This window comes from Phasianus colchicus, chromosome 7 (genome assembly GCF_987193195.1).
Source record: "Phasianus colchicus chromosome 7, bPhaCol1.hap1.1, whole genome shotgun sequence".
Classification (NCBI taxonomy): domain Eukaryota; kingdom Metazoa; phylum Chordata; class Aves; order Galliformes; family Phasianidae; genus Phasianus; species Phasianus colchicus.
In genome coordinates this window covers 5,020,910-5,036,359 of record NC_143442.1, presented here as the reverse complement: position 1 = coordinate 5,036,359, position 15,450 = coordinate 5,020,910, and the positions used below count along the sequence as shown (strand labels likewise).

Sequence of the window (15,450 nt, the reverse complement as noted above, 5' to 3'; positions counted from 1 at the left end):
TTTATTCCATGACAACCTACTATTTAAGAAAGAATTAATCCCACTTCACAGATGGTATATTTCAAAGCAAGATGCTTAATACTTATACTGCAGACAGTAGTAATGTTTAGGAGAGGTGTTTCTTTTACAAAATTTTCAACTAATCACATAGATGAATGCTGCTATCGTGAAACCATGTATTTTCCTTTGATTTTTACATAACCATAAAAATAAGTTCTTACTGTTTATAACAAAAAAAAAATATCTCGCCAGCACTAATGTGTTTCCCAAGTAAGATCTCCCACGAAGCTAAGAAAGCTTTTGTGTGTCATCAACACCCTCCTGCCCATGTTTAACAGTACATGGCTGATAGCAATTACCAAGTCAGATGACATTTTTCCCTTTAGATGAAGCGCTTGCATATGTAAACTATGATACTAATGCTTTCAGTAACTCATAGCGTTTTTTAACAGACTGTGATCAAAAGGCATACAAATCTATTTAAACTTTAAAGCTAAACGAGTTTGCCTTCAGACTTCCTGTACCTCTGGACACCATGTGTTGAATAAGAGAAAGGGGCAGACAGCGCAAGAATTCATTAAGCATTCTAAGTTATTACCTCAAAGATGTCAAATACACCCTAAGGATATACAATCAGGATCTTGCATTAAAGATTATAAAAGACATTAAATTTCTTAGATTTCAAAGAACAAAAGAAAAGAAGATTTGAAATTGTTTGACAGCTGAATGGAAGACACTTCAAAATACTGATGGAATTTTCCTGTAGAAATATTTTATAAAGAGAATGATTTTGAGATGAAGGGAACCATTATGAGTTTGTCATTTCTTCCTCAGAACCAGATCTAAATTAACACACCGCAATTAGTATTACAGAGACTTATTAGGCATTGAGGTTGCCCATGGGTAGGAGAGAACTAGATTATCCAAACTATTTTCAATAACAAGGTCTACTTTTTATTTAGTTAAGTGTTATGGAAATGGATTTCTGGAGGCAGAAAACATGACAAGTCACCTAAGGAATATAAATAAAGCAATCGCAATCAAAAACTATTCTTAAAAAGCAGCTTTTCTGATTGGATATTTTTCATGATTTTTATCTCGATAATAAGTCTGAAGTATGAGAGTTATGAGAGTTTACAAAGAGTAAACTTTGTCAACACTATTCATTGCGAGTTCATCAGGTTATTGAAAAGTCATGGATCAGACATTTTTTCATCTTTCTCATGCAAAAAGAAACCATACATATACAGTTTATCAGAAGAAAATCCTCCTACATGTTGCTAAACTGACTACTCGTTGAAATATGCATTTAGGTAAGAGTTACTTACTACAGTTTTCTTCATCAGAATTATCACCACAGTCGTTTTGGCTATCACATCTCCAATGATCTGGAATACAGTTGTTGTTTTTGCACTGGAATTCATGAGGCCCACAAGTTTTTTTGTCTGCAATTAGAACAAAACATCATTTACATCATTGTGAAGTTGAAAACTGAAAGACTGCTACTGAAGAATGACATGATGGCATTGCAGGACACATTTCAGAAGAAAAAACCTAAATACTTGAAAAGTTATTTTCCTTAATTATTTTGTTTCTCACACCATGTTGTTTAAGATATTATTTTCCAGCCATGCCATAACGGATATATCCTAAATATAATGATAAAAAAGATGCTGTAAAAAATGTAATTTAATGAAAAAAGGGAAATTCAGAAGAATGCACACATCAGCTTGGATAGGTTAACATTACTGCATTAAATCTCAAAAGCTGCACTGACTTCTCCTTGAATTTTGGAGGATGAGTGCCCTGCAAAAGAAGAGATCACAGAAACCTATGAGAATATTTTTTACAAATATACAGAATACGTATTTCTAAACATCTATGTTTATATGTAACAATTTAAGACTAATGATGCCCAACAGAAGATTTTGCATTTTGCTTTATACTTTCACTTAGTGGTGTCTCTGACTGAAAGTTCGCTTACATACAGGAAAAAGCATCAAGTATATAATGCTAAACTGAGGTTAATTTTTGTCATGTGGTAAATTCTCAGTGAACATTCTGGTTTACACAGCAGTACCATAAGCAAAGTGTTTCAGAGATGTATGAACATTCTGAACTACTCCAGCTGCCTCTGTGTTTTCTTTTCATCTTTCTTTGTTTCTTTCCTGAACAATTCTTTTAGCCTAATAAGGTCTGGTTAGAAAATAAGGAAATTAAAATCAATTGACTTTATTTTTTAAAAAAGAGAACTTTATTTATATAAAGTTTCAATGACATATTTAAAATTGCATTGCTGCTATGATGATATTTCAATTTCCTAAATTTCCATGTCCTTTTTGCTATTTCAAAACATCACAGTTCAGGCTTCCTGTTGTTATCTTGACATCTTGATAAGTTCTAATACCTAAAAGAACGAGGGACTGAAATACTAGCTGAAGTCAACCTGCTTTCTCCGCCTCTGAAGATGAAATCAGAGGTATGACATTTGATGCTATGGCCCAAACTGCTGATTCTGTGTTTTGTTTTAGGAATGGCTTTTGAATACCAAATAGATTGAGGCAAATACTGGTGTGGATCTGTACGCTCACAGATCTGGTAATTAAATACTGCCTTTTGCATTTGCTTGTAATTCTCTGCAAACATCACAACTATTATCAGTTTCCTCCCCAAATACTTTAACCTATGATGTTTCTCAAGATGACAAAAATAATCCAGAGATAATCAATGATATTTCATAGAATTTGCATTATAGAATATTCCAAGTTGGAAGCGACCCACAAGGGTCATTAAGTCCAAGCTCTGGATCCACACAGGACCACCCAAAAATCAGACCATCTGCCTGAGTGTGCTGTCCAAACACTTCCTGTACTCCAGCAGACTCAGTGCTGTGAAAATTTCCCTGGGGAGCACGATTTCAATTATGACATTTCAAATAATTGCACTGGCAAGCACTTAAAGAACACTTAGCAATAGAAGGCATAAAAATAACAATAAAATAAAAACTTACTGTGCTTGCTTTTGTTTCTTTGCAAAAGTGGTTTCACATTCTATGCCTATCCTGTGCATTAAAATATTTCTAGTGAACTCTATAGTCTGAAATAACATAACTGCCCACAAAATGAGTCCTAAAGGCTAATCACAGATCATATTCTATTTATCCTTCTACAATGAATATCAAGATCTAATCAGAGAAAGACAGAAAACAGAGAACCTCCTTTTCAACTACCTGCTAGGTTGTTGAAACAACATAGAAGATTTACTTCCTTACTCTTCATAAAGCATACTAAATCTATTTTGTTGTTTTGCCTCTTTGCATTTATGTACACTGATGTAGAAAGTCTGGCATTCTTAAAAAACAAGCAAGCAAAAAAAGTCTGTGTATTCCAAATGTACGATTGCTCCTTGAATATTAATCTTCCTTCTTACTCTATTTTTAATAAATAAAAATAACTATTTAATTCTTTCCACCTACAAAATACTTCTTCTGTATTTCTAAGGATCATTTTTTGTTCACTCTAAAAGCTTTATTTTACCTTGATGTTGACTCCGATCTCTCATAGTAGCTTACAGTTGACTTCCCTAACAGACTAGATTTGCTTGTCTTCCACCTCATTCTCCAGATTAATGAGAGCTCAGGAAAATAGGAAGACAGTAGAACTAAGAGATAAAGACGGAAATTTGAGAAACTTTCATAACAAATGTTTGATCTTTTGGAAACATATATACAATTCAAAATAAATAGTTAAAGAGCTTATTTTTTGTATTGTGGAATCCTGAAAGGTACACCCACATTTTGTCATAGCTGTCTTCAAACACTAAACTGCTTTCCACTCTTCTTACAATAAGACTCCATGGAAATGTGGAAATTCATATAGAAATAGAACATAAAAGTTATGGTTACTTAATTTTCATGTTTCTATCTTAAATTATAATTGACAGAGATTAAGCTATTTTTGGATAAAAATAAAATTAATATTAAATGAAAGGAGAAAGGAAAAAAACAGTAGTTGACAAATTATTCTGGTAAATATTAAAATACATAAAACCTTTAAAGCAGATAACTTCCTCAGACTGAACACAGTTTTCTTCATATTCTAGCCCCCAAAAGGGCCTTTTGTGATGTAAAGTATCAAAGCTCTGAGTAAAGATTGCCATAATTTAATGCCTTATTTTAATTGTCTGGACAAAAAGCATGCATTAGTTCTATCTAATATTCTTTGAAAAATACCATACACTCATTAACACTTAGTTAACTACTTTAATCGCCTCAGTTGGAAATGAATCACAGAAGACTAAATACATAAAGTTCCAACAAGTTCACTCAATATTGTATTCCCCATAACACATGGTAGCAAATATTTACTAAGAAAAATATTTATGTCTCTGCAGCACATAAACAAAAAAGAAATTACCCTATATGCAAAGTTTTGCAATGTAGGCATTTTAAAAATGAACTATAAATGATACGTTACTATTAGAACCAGCATATGCAGATCTTTATTATAGTCTACTTGTAAATTCAAAATTTAATTCTCCTGAAGTTTGCTCATAAAAATAACAATCTTTAATTATTAAAAAAAATGTAGAAGAACAAATTGTGTTCAAACTACTGCTATAAAGAGGTTATTTAAACATACCTCAAACGCTAAAATTAAGGAAAAATTTAAAGTGAGATTAAAGTCATCCTGTTCTTTTCATATGCTTAGTTAATAGCACATAGCTATGAGTGGCGTATAACAATTTATCCATACTCGGTGTTCCTATTTTCTCCAACATAAAAACAGAAGGCATAATAATCAACTAGTAAATTTGAAATAAAAACAGAGTTGGATTTTCACAAAGGCAATTCATTTATTATGAAATGTCTTTATTATATTGTGTCTCCTTCTTAGTCTGGAACAAAAAGTTTATGCACCTCTACTGAAATTATACTAGACTAAAGGAAATTATTAAATTTTTCACTATTTATTAATCACAATAGCAATAAAATGTGGAATAATTTGGTGGAAACTTGATAATTTTTCAGAAAAACAGAAAATGTCACTATATTGCAGATGAGAAACTCATTCATAATCCCAGTCAATAATGTAGTAGTATTTAAGTCTATTTTAATGTCTATATTAAAGTGATAATAATTAAATCTACTTACATATTACCATCCAACAAGAACATAAGAGCCAGGTAAAACTATCGTATCATACAGCTACTACCATAGATTGGAAGAAGACTTGTTAAGTGAAATCATAATTTCCTTTACTAGTTTTTGTAACAACATCAAGCTACACTCACATATTCAAAACAGTGATATATTCTAAACTACAGTCATACTCACCACAGTTAGCTTCATCTGATCCATCGGCACAGTCTGGGTCTTCATCACATACCCACAGTTTAGAAATGCAGTGTTTAGTTGTTTGACACTGGAAATGGTCTGGAGAACAACTGTTTTCCGCTTTAAGGAAGAAGGTTCAAATTAAATCTAGAAAATTCTGATCATGTTCAAAACATTTGCTTTGTAAGAAACATAAAGGGTAAAAAAAGCCTTCAGAAATAAGGCATCTCTGGCATTATTTAAGTAATTTCTATAAGAAAACATTTGGTTTATATTGTTCATAGCAACAAAATGAAGGCAAAATTATTTTATGCCAGATTTAAAAATCTGACAAAAATAGATTTTATTAGAATATAAGGTAGAATATTCAACTTTCTTAAGAGAGAAGCTCATAATGCCTAGATAATCAACGAATAGCTTGGGTTGGAAGAGACCAGAAGGATCATCAAGTTCCAACCCTTAGGAATGGATTAGTAAGGCGTTAGGCAAGACAGACAGAAATGAAAAATGTGTGTAATGAACCCTTCCATCTTCCATCCTATGCCATGTCGTAGCAGTTGGGTTGACAGCTGAGATTCAGAACACTCAAGAGCTTGCTTTATATCACAGCAGATTATCCTATCTCACTCTAGTTGAAAATATTCCAAGTTTTCAACTCTGTCATTGTTGATCCTGTTCCTATACCTCCCACATCCCCTGAACAACACTGTGCTGTAGGCTCTGTTGCTCTGATTTCATTTTATTTCTCTCTGGTACAACTTATATTTGTAAGATAACCTTTTATACGTTGTGTGTCGTTTTCATACTGAAAAAAGCGATCTCTCCTATATTCTGCAGGTGTTTACCTGACCCTAATTACCTGATTTTTAAGGAAACATAAGAGGTAAATAAGCATATAATACTGTCTGTCAGAAGCTTGAGCTCTGCTATTTGGAAGATGGTCATCAAACACGATAATTAACAAAGTCTTTGTATCCTTAGCAACCCTGTACTTGGAGGAGTTGTTCTTTGTATAAATGCAACTTCTGAGACAGCTAATTCAGAAAATAGGACTAAACAAGTTAGAACAGCTGTAAATCTGAATAATAAACAGGATGAAAGATATTTCAAGATGCAGCATCATCATCTTAATTCCAGAATGATCTAAAATAAAAACTACTTAATATTTTCAATTAGACTTGAAATGTATTTTCTTTAATCACCTCTGTGAAATATGGAGCAAAACTGGATTTACCACAAAGATGTATAGTATCTGTGTAAATAGCAATCAAGCTGCTTAGGTAAATTAATAAAGTCCCTGAAGAAGAGGGAATTGAAAAAGCTGAAAACTATATCATTAAAAAAATATAGAGAAGAAGCTATAAGACCACAACATTTTTAATAAAATAAGCAGAGAAGTATTTGGGTTTTTTTTGTTTTTTTTTTTTTGAAATATGCTGCCGCAAGGCATGGAAGATGAAAGCCTCAAGAAGATAAGCCATTTGTGAGGTGGTTAAGAGTAAAATTGATATTTCAGCCTAAGCCAGAAACACAATTAAATGCTTGAAATTAATTTGTTTACACACTCGTTTTTTTTGTAATAACTTTAAAAAATGAAGTTAATAAATGGCATTTTACTTTGTTCTCTTGTATATAAAACATTGTATATCAAACAATCCAGTGAATTTGCAGCTTTGCATGCTCCTCAAATTATTTTACAGAGACGTTTACATTATTTTACATAATTTTTTTTTTATCTTGTTGTTTAAAATCAGCTACATAAATCAGAACAAAATTTGCTAAACATTACTTACGACAATCCCTTTCATCTTCTTCGTCACCACAATCATCCTGTCCATTGCATCTCAGGTTTATTGGAATGCATTTCTGATTCTTTGTGCACTTGAACTGACCTGACAGACACACATGCGTGTCTGGAAGTTAAAAGAATAAAAATATCGATTTAAAAAGATTAAAAAATTGAAGATTGAAAGATTAGAATTCAAAGTAAAGTACAAAATCACTTTCTTGGCAGAATGCAAATCACACTATTTACAACAGTGCAGCACATCAATAATACAAATAAACACCTACCACAGTTCAGTTCATCAGAATTGTCCCCACAATCATTCTCTCCATCACAGATAAAGGCTGGAAGGGCACAAAGTCCAGTTCCACACTGAAAACGTCCTGGCTGACATCTGAATTCAGCTGGAAGAAAAGAAAACTGCTTATTAATAACGACAAAGTAATGGCAAAGTGTCAATAGTATTGTTCCTTCTCTATGGATCTAACAGAAGTATTTCTGAACATTTGTATTGAACTGTATTGCCTCAGTCTAAGCAGATAAGTTAGGAAGATGCACGCATGGTACTTCAAAATTAATTTCAAAGTCTGAGATTTTACATTCATTTAACTACAGTTACATTTTACTCACTATACAGTCCTCTACTGATGGATGTTTGCTATTAGCTGAACATAAGCTTGCAGTTTAGGATATAAACATTTCAGTTTAAATATGCATTTAAGGAATTCACCATCCCACTCTTGACATGTCCACCACTGCTCGTTCTCATAGCCACTGCTGTTTGTGTGTGTGTGGACAATTATGCTCTCCTATAGCTATATCTTCCATAAATATTTACTTGTCTTGAAGACTATAAGGCATAGCAGCGTTCTCTGTGTATTTAAGTTTGGGGTAAAAATACAACAGTATTTTGATTTATGTAGATTAATATAATAGCATTAAAGCAGTTAATGACGGAGACGGAAAACAGCATCATCAATAACATTTCTCTTTGAGAACCCAGTATATTAGACGGGTATTTTTCCAACTACTGAGTAAACTTGCCGTCAGCTATGTGCCTCATATCAGTCATCCTTTGGGATGCTGAAAACATAATCATAATTGACCTCCAGTTGTCTACATTTCAGTGGAGAAATACTATGGGAATCTGCTATTTGGATAATGGGAGACTATTGAGAAATATGCTGTATCTGCACCACTTTCATGATAGTGTGTCAAGGATACATTACAAATTATCATTACATAAAATTGTGCATACTGGAGTGGTGGGATTTAGCTCCTCAAGTTATCCTTTGGAAATATTTATAGAAGTACAAAACGAAAATATATACATATAAGACTTAGTGGGAAAAATAAAAAGATTCTTAGAAGGAGTCGCATGGAGAACGTTAATCTTGTTATTCTGGAAACTGCACTCAGTAATAATGTGCAGCTAAACTTATATAACTGTAATAAAATAAAAGCCAGTGAGATTTATAATATCACAATTCCAACACACAAAAAACGATCAAATGTGGCAGATTTTTTTCTTAAAGACAGAACACTAAAATATAAAACCTTCAACAAAAATTGAAAAGGGATGAAAAAAGGTTTAAAACATGAAAAACTTGTAATTATATCTTTTTTCCAGAGATCTTAAAAGCTTAGTAAACATTAGTTAATGTAAATATTTACAGGATGACAGTCAAGATACTGACCTCTGTAAATCTGACAAGGAACCAAGGAAATCAAACACGTACTGCAAACAAAAGCTTTCATAGAAAATCATTTAACTTCTATAAAGCAGTACATTGGTTTTTTGACTCTACTGACAATACTGGGTTCCAGATTTAGAATACACTTACGGCACTCCTCAGGCTCATCAGAGCCATCTCCACAGTCATCAACAGTGTCACATTTCCACCAGAATGGAATACATTTGTCAGTTTTGCAACGGAACTGTGAAAGGAGAGAAAGAAGGAAGAAAGATTTCAATACCACCCAAAACAACAAACTATGAGAAATTAAGTGATTTTGTCATTGTTCCACTAATTATCTATGTATTTTGATTTTATAACACCTATTCATAATTTTTTTTTTGGAGATGCACTTCAGCTGATAGAAGTCACTATAGTTCTAATGACTTTGGTACTCTCCACTTGAGCTCCACTGATAAAAATTTTTATGCATTCTATAACTTGATTCTTTAAAGTCTTACTCAGAACAATCATTTAAGCACCGTATAACTGTTTATCTGCTCTACAAAATACGCATCTCAAGTTGCAGGAAATCCACCTTGCACACATAATTCAATGTTTTAATTGATACAATTGTTAGGTAATTGCACATCCTACCATTTCCATTTCAGCTACTGGATTGTTTCTACTGTAACCATTATTTACTTATCTACCTACTGGATTGGGCTCCTTTTTTTTCCTATTTGTGTAATGAATGCTCATTCATGTATACTTTCAAATCATTTTGTAATTCTATCTTAAGTATTTTATATAAATGATTTTTCAAAGTAATTCTGATAAATTTATTAGCTTTATCTGTTCTAATGACTGGAAGAAACACGTTTAGAAGAGAACAAGCTCTACACTCTCTAGGAGAAAAAAAGGCAATTGCAATTTTATTTTCAAAAATAACCATAAAGATGAAACACCTTCAATACATCCAACACTTACCTAGCCTTCAGCCCCTTTGACAAGAGCTTCCATATTTCATGGACACCAGCATTTATTATTTAAAAGCAGGTGAAAACACAGTAAAATAAATATACAGATGCACTCACCTGACTGGCAGTGCAGTTTGATAAGCATGTCTTGTTATCTGCAGCAAGATAAAAGTTAGTGGGACAGGCACATGTATGCGTCTTGCCAGGGGCTAAAAGGCATAAATGACTGCAACCACCATTGTTTACTGTGCACAGATGTTTAGACACTGTGGATAGAATAGGAAAATAATATCAGAGCGTATTATTTTTGTTTACTTCTGAGTATCTGCTTCACAGAAGAAAATTGTATTACACACATTATTTTTAAAATGGAAAGTCTTACTACAAAATCCCTTTCTTTTTGCCTTTAAGCTATTCTTTTCTTTTGTGTGCAGCAATTATTACAAAGTATGTACATTCAGTTACGAAACAATGAGAGGAAGAAAAAAGTACTTTAAAAAAAGTATGTATTAATGAGAAAAAAATCAGCTCATCTAGGTCAAGTGCCAGATTGCATTCACCTAGAATTCCAATAGACAGACATTAGATCGGATGCAAACGTAACACCTACACTCAGACATTTTCTCAGTCTCAGGCTTCAAAACAACAGTATTCTTCTGCATTATTAACACTCTTCCTACTTTTGCAAAAATAATGCTAAATGTCTTTTCATGATGCACTTTTGTGATCTTTATAGCTGGTAACTTGGACTTGAACACAACTTTACAATCCTGTAATTCCAATCAGTATCTATAAAACTCATAGGATATCTCATCACTGAACAAGTCATAACACATTTATTTAATAACTGATATACTTACAACAGTAATCACAGATTTATATTTTAAAAAGTTCACTCAAAGACTTCTAAAATTCAAAATAATGAAGAAAAAAAATCGATAAATAATCTTCAGTTAATTTAACAATTGGCTTCTATGTAAAATACATCAACGTGCGGAACAGAAGATATGGAATAATTACCATCAGGTTGCCTGTAAGAATGATACACCTGTATATCAGTTATGGTATGCCAGGAGTTAATTAGCGACAGTCTGTCTAATCCAGAGGTTTTGTGGGCACGGTTGAGTGATTTGGTTTTCCCATCTGTCCAGTAGATGTAGTCTTCAAACAATGTTAGTGCAATCACCCCTGGAATATCTTGATTAGGAACTGTAGGAAGAAATACTAAGATTAATGTTCACACTTGGAAGACTGCCAACTAAAATATTCCATAATGCATGGGTTGACAGATACAACTGCTACACAATGTCTGGAGAATAACTGTCATAACAACGTGTCAAGATTAAAATGTTCTTTATTACCAGTTATGAGAAAGATGAATGGGGATACGTGTGCTTTGTTTGCTTGGAATCAGTCGGCCCAATCAGTGTTAACGAAATGAAAGAATTTCAGTTAACAAAAATCACCTCCAGATTCTAAACCAATCAGATGTCAAGTTTCAAAGTAGGACAAAACCTAAGTACACCTTAACCCACCATTTATAAAAGATGAAAAGTTATTAGAAACACAAAACAATGTATATATCTACAGATGCGTTGCATTTGATAATCGTTGTGACTATTACTAGCATTTCATTTTGGGAAAACATGCTGACAAGTTAAACAGCATTGCATTAAGCATAAGTGAGAGGGCTTATTGCTTATTCCTAGCAGAACTAAGCATACAATAAAAAAATACATAAACTGCTAATACATTTTTATCATATAATTACAATATCACAAATTAATAAGTCAACATCATTTCAGAAAGGAAGAAAGGACAAAAGGGAGAAAATGCTTTGGGATGTCCTTCATTGTACTGTATACTTGGACAATTTGTTCTTGGCAAATATAAGCTGATTTTTTTTTTTTTTTTTTAAACTGCATACAATTGTAGCCCTACATGTCAAAAGACAACACCTGACAACAATGCTCAATTTGTAAATTATGGTCTTTTAACACTGATTTACTCCAATTACTGATAAGACAAATTACAGAAGGTGCATCTGTTATTTTAAACTGTATATTCTTAACACCTTTGTTTTCTTAGATGAAAATGTCTAGAACTTGTTGGCATGGCAAATCCAAAATTCCTGCTGAAACATTTCATACTTCACTGACAACTGATGACCAATATTATGTAGATATAATAAGAATTTTAAAAAGTTCTCTCTTGCTTACATAGTGAATTCCAGTGTAAGGTATGCCTTCTGGTCAAGGAAAACTTGCTTGTTAGACTATGAATTATTTTCCCTTCCTTGTATGATTGCACATGCAGTAACCATCCAACAGAAAGAACAGGATTTTTTTTTTTTTTTTTAAAGGAGCTTCACATTTCTGAAAAATGAGTGAAAGTGCAATCATACAAAAGAAAAGTCAATTTTGGCATTTATGTCATATGGAACGTTGGCATGGATTCCTAAATATTTCGGTACCCTCAAGAAAAGCTTTCCTTATATGCAGAAATGTTGTGAAAAGGGCATCTACAAAACAGAAATGAATCATTCTCAATGTCAATTCCTGCTAAGTTTTTCTTGTTAGCAATGAAATAAAGAGTTCTTGAAGTACTATTATTCTTAGTTTTATCATCAAAGTAACAAGCCAAACAAATACAAGAAAGGAAGAATAAAACATGTAAGTACAGGCATCTCCATTATTTTCCTAAGTCTGATATTTTCTAATGAAGAGCACCGATAAAATATGCTACAAGAAAAACATTCCAGACCTTGGAAAACATCCAACACCTGGAACAGTTTGCCTGTCCACTGAAAAAAATCTATATGCTTATCACCCAATTGCACCGGCTGCTTGCATATTAATTTTATCTCTACCCTGCTCTGGAGTGAACTGAACAACTCCTTTGGTGGGGAGAATTATCTGCAGATTAGACAGCAATACACATCTTCACAGTATGGTGTATACCAGTATGGTATATCCAGCAACAAAAACAGTGGAATAAACACGTTACCCCGCATCTAGCCACAACAGAGACTAAGAAGTCAAATGCTGGTCATTGCTGTCCTTTATGTTATTTCATTTAACATAAGATTTTTTCACTTAAGATTTTCCTTGAAGCTTCTAGAGAGAGTCTTCAAACTTTGCATACATCTTTATATTGCTGAGTTAAGCTTAATACTGTTTCAGCAAAGGGACATTTCACTAGTTTTAAATTAAAAAATGAATGATGTTTAAAGCGCCTCAGCATAATTATTAATTGGGAATACTAATTATCATATCCTATGCTTATGACCAGATTACTGTAATTAATTAAGGAAGTGCAGAATTTACACATTAATGTCATTTGGATGAAGGAAATTATAACTCTGAATGATGAGTTCATCAAAACCTGTGCGTATGCGTGCTATGGGGAAGAAATAGCTTTTACTTTCAATCACTATCTAGTAAGAAGAATTGGACTACTCCGTGGCTGCTCTCCTCAGGCAGTTACTTCACTTAAGTCTTTCAGCTACTTCATTGTGCTATGATATTTGTTATGTGATTATGAGTAAATCTGGGCACAATTTACCATTCTGCCTTTATATACTGAGACTTAAGTACAATAAACTCAGCGTTTTCTAAAATTTTAGGTAGATTGTAAGTATTTACTATGGAAAATTTTCTTGTAGCCCCTGAGTCACAGGGTTGTATTCCCCACCGATCGTAAAGTACATCTTCTAATTTAAAATACAAACTGTACTGACAGAAGAAGCTGCAAGGAACTGCCTTACCCATGAAGCCTCTATCTTACTTAAGTTCTAGAGATGTAACTGTTCGTACAAATTATGACCCTTGATTCGACTTTTGATGTCAAATTGAAGATGCCAAAGATACCATTCCGGTTTTTCTATATTTTCAAAAATCTGCTTTTTTATATGTCTATATTCTCTTACTCTGATCGCAGTTAAGAATAAATACAGAATAAGTGGGCATGTAAAAGCCTTAATACACATGAAGATTTACATGAGAAAATTATCTTGATCTGGTCTTCTGTAGTACTCCCTTCTCATGAAAAATATCTGTAGCAGTCATCTTCTCTTTGGCTATTCACTCATTACAAATAAATGCCCTATCCTGAGTACACACACATGAGAAAATGCTTACTTGCCTTTGTAGATTGTCATGAGAAGACAGACAAATTCAGATAATATTTGGGTGTACAATTAATTTTAGCTTAAATGGATTATGCATACATCAGAATCCAAAAATTCCTTTAGTATTTGATATAAACAATGGAATATCAGCACTGTTGATGTGCAAGAATTAGGTTATAGAAGTGATATTTCACATAAACTGTGATTGAGAAAAAACACAACAAAATTGTAAAAGAATTTGTTTTACATTCATGGTGCAGCAGTAAGATAGTCCCTTGTGCTTATTCTGTGCTTGTGGGGATGTTAGTATTCTAAACTTTCTAAAATCTCATCTGGTAATAATGATTTATCATAAACATATATAGTAGAAGAAACATTCAATTTTTTTCTTTTTTTCCAGTCTTTAACATCTAGAATAGTTGCTGGTCTACCTCTTCATAAATGACATACATTTCTTACATGTTACAATGCTAATCACTACCCTCACAGCATACATTATGGTTTGAATTGCAATTTTAAATAAGAGAGCAAGACTAACTGCTTGCTTTTCTTTAGCAAGAACTGTGAAAATGATCAACTTTCTGCAAATTAAGAGTAAAAGCCAGGTTAGAGAGTTGTTGTTATTTCCCTGCGTCACCTGTTTGAAAACATTTACTCAAGATGCCTACTTGCAAATCCATTAGTGATATATTCTGTAAAGCACTAAAATTACATCAGACCAACATAAGGTCAGAACTTGACCAGCACATTAATGGAGAATTTAAACAGCTGTACATTTTAATGCACATCCATTGGAACTACAGTTCATATACAAACTTAAAAATTTTGGAATTTTTTGAAAATTTTTTATATAAGCATAGAAATGTATGTTAGATTTTAGAGATGAAAATAACGCTATCTGGGATTTTTAACTACAGAATTCAATATAGCCATACAGAAACATAGACATTATCAGTAAATGCCCATTAATTCTTGAATGCATATTTAGAAAAAATATTTTCAGAGGTTTATAATTTAATGAAATTTGGGCAAATCATCACAAGAACAGTTGAAGATACAGAAATCAAATAATTGACAATCATCATAAACTGATCTCCATAAACAGGAGAATGGGGAAACTTAGAGTAATGGAAATGTGTGAATTTAATATAGGGGAATCTGTCATGTTTCCTGAACAGTAGCCTTAAAGTAAAAAGTTCAGTATAATAAAATAATCAGATTTAGGAAGACATGAATTGGAGAATTTTATCTGAACAATTATGAACACCAAATCTGTAATCAAATAGCAGATGTCAAACAATTATAACTTCGTGCTAATATCAGATGCAGCTCTGATGAGTAGAACCATAGATGCCAAAAGAGCTGGAAAAAAATCAGTTGCTATATTAGCACTACTGTTTATCTGTCATCCCAGGTTAAAAGTTTTATTTTCAGATTTTTCTATTTTTTCATCTGTGGCAACCACAGTTTAAATCTGGAAGGAATTTAGTTATCTCATCTGTTTCACTACTTTTTCCACAAGGACAATTCCAAGAATAACTGGA

The 15,450-nt window shown here is 32.7% G+C and overlaps 1 protein-coding gene across 3 annotated transcripts in view; it reads right to left on the bottom strand.

Moving 5' to 3' along the window:
• Positions 1–15,450, bottom strand: part of LRP1B (LDL receptor related protein 1B) — a 591,311-nt gene that overhangs the window by 66,224 nt on the left and 509,637 nt on the right. For all 3 annotated transcript variants that reach the window (XM_090143529.1, XM_090143530.1, XM_090143531.1), the window contains exons 61-67: positions 10,798–10,986; positions 9,895–10,043; positions 8,966–9,059; positions 7,409–7,525; positions 7,129–7,248; positions 5,336–5,455; positions 1,329–1,445 (exon numbers count right to left, since the gene is read on the bottom strand). In XM_090143529.1, coding sequence (XP_089999655.1) covers positions 1,329–1,445; positions 5,336–5,455; positions 7,129–7,248; positions 7,409–7,525; positions 8,966–9,059; positions 9,895–10,043; positions 10,798–10,986 — 906 coding nt within the window. The remainder of the gene's footprint in view (positions 1–1,328; positions 1,446–5,335; positions 5,456–7,128; positions 7,249–7,408; positions 7,526–8,965; positions 9,060–9,894; positions 10,044–10,797; positions 10,987–15,450) is intronic.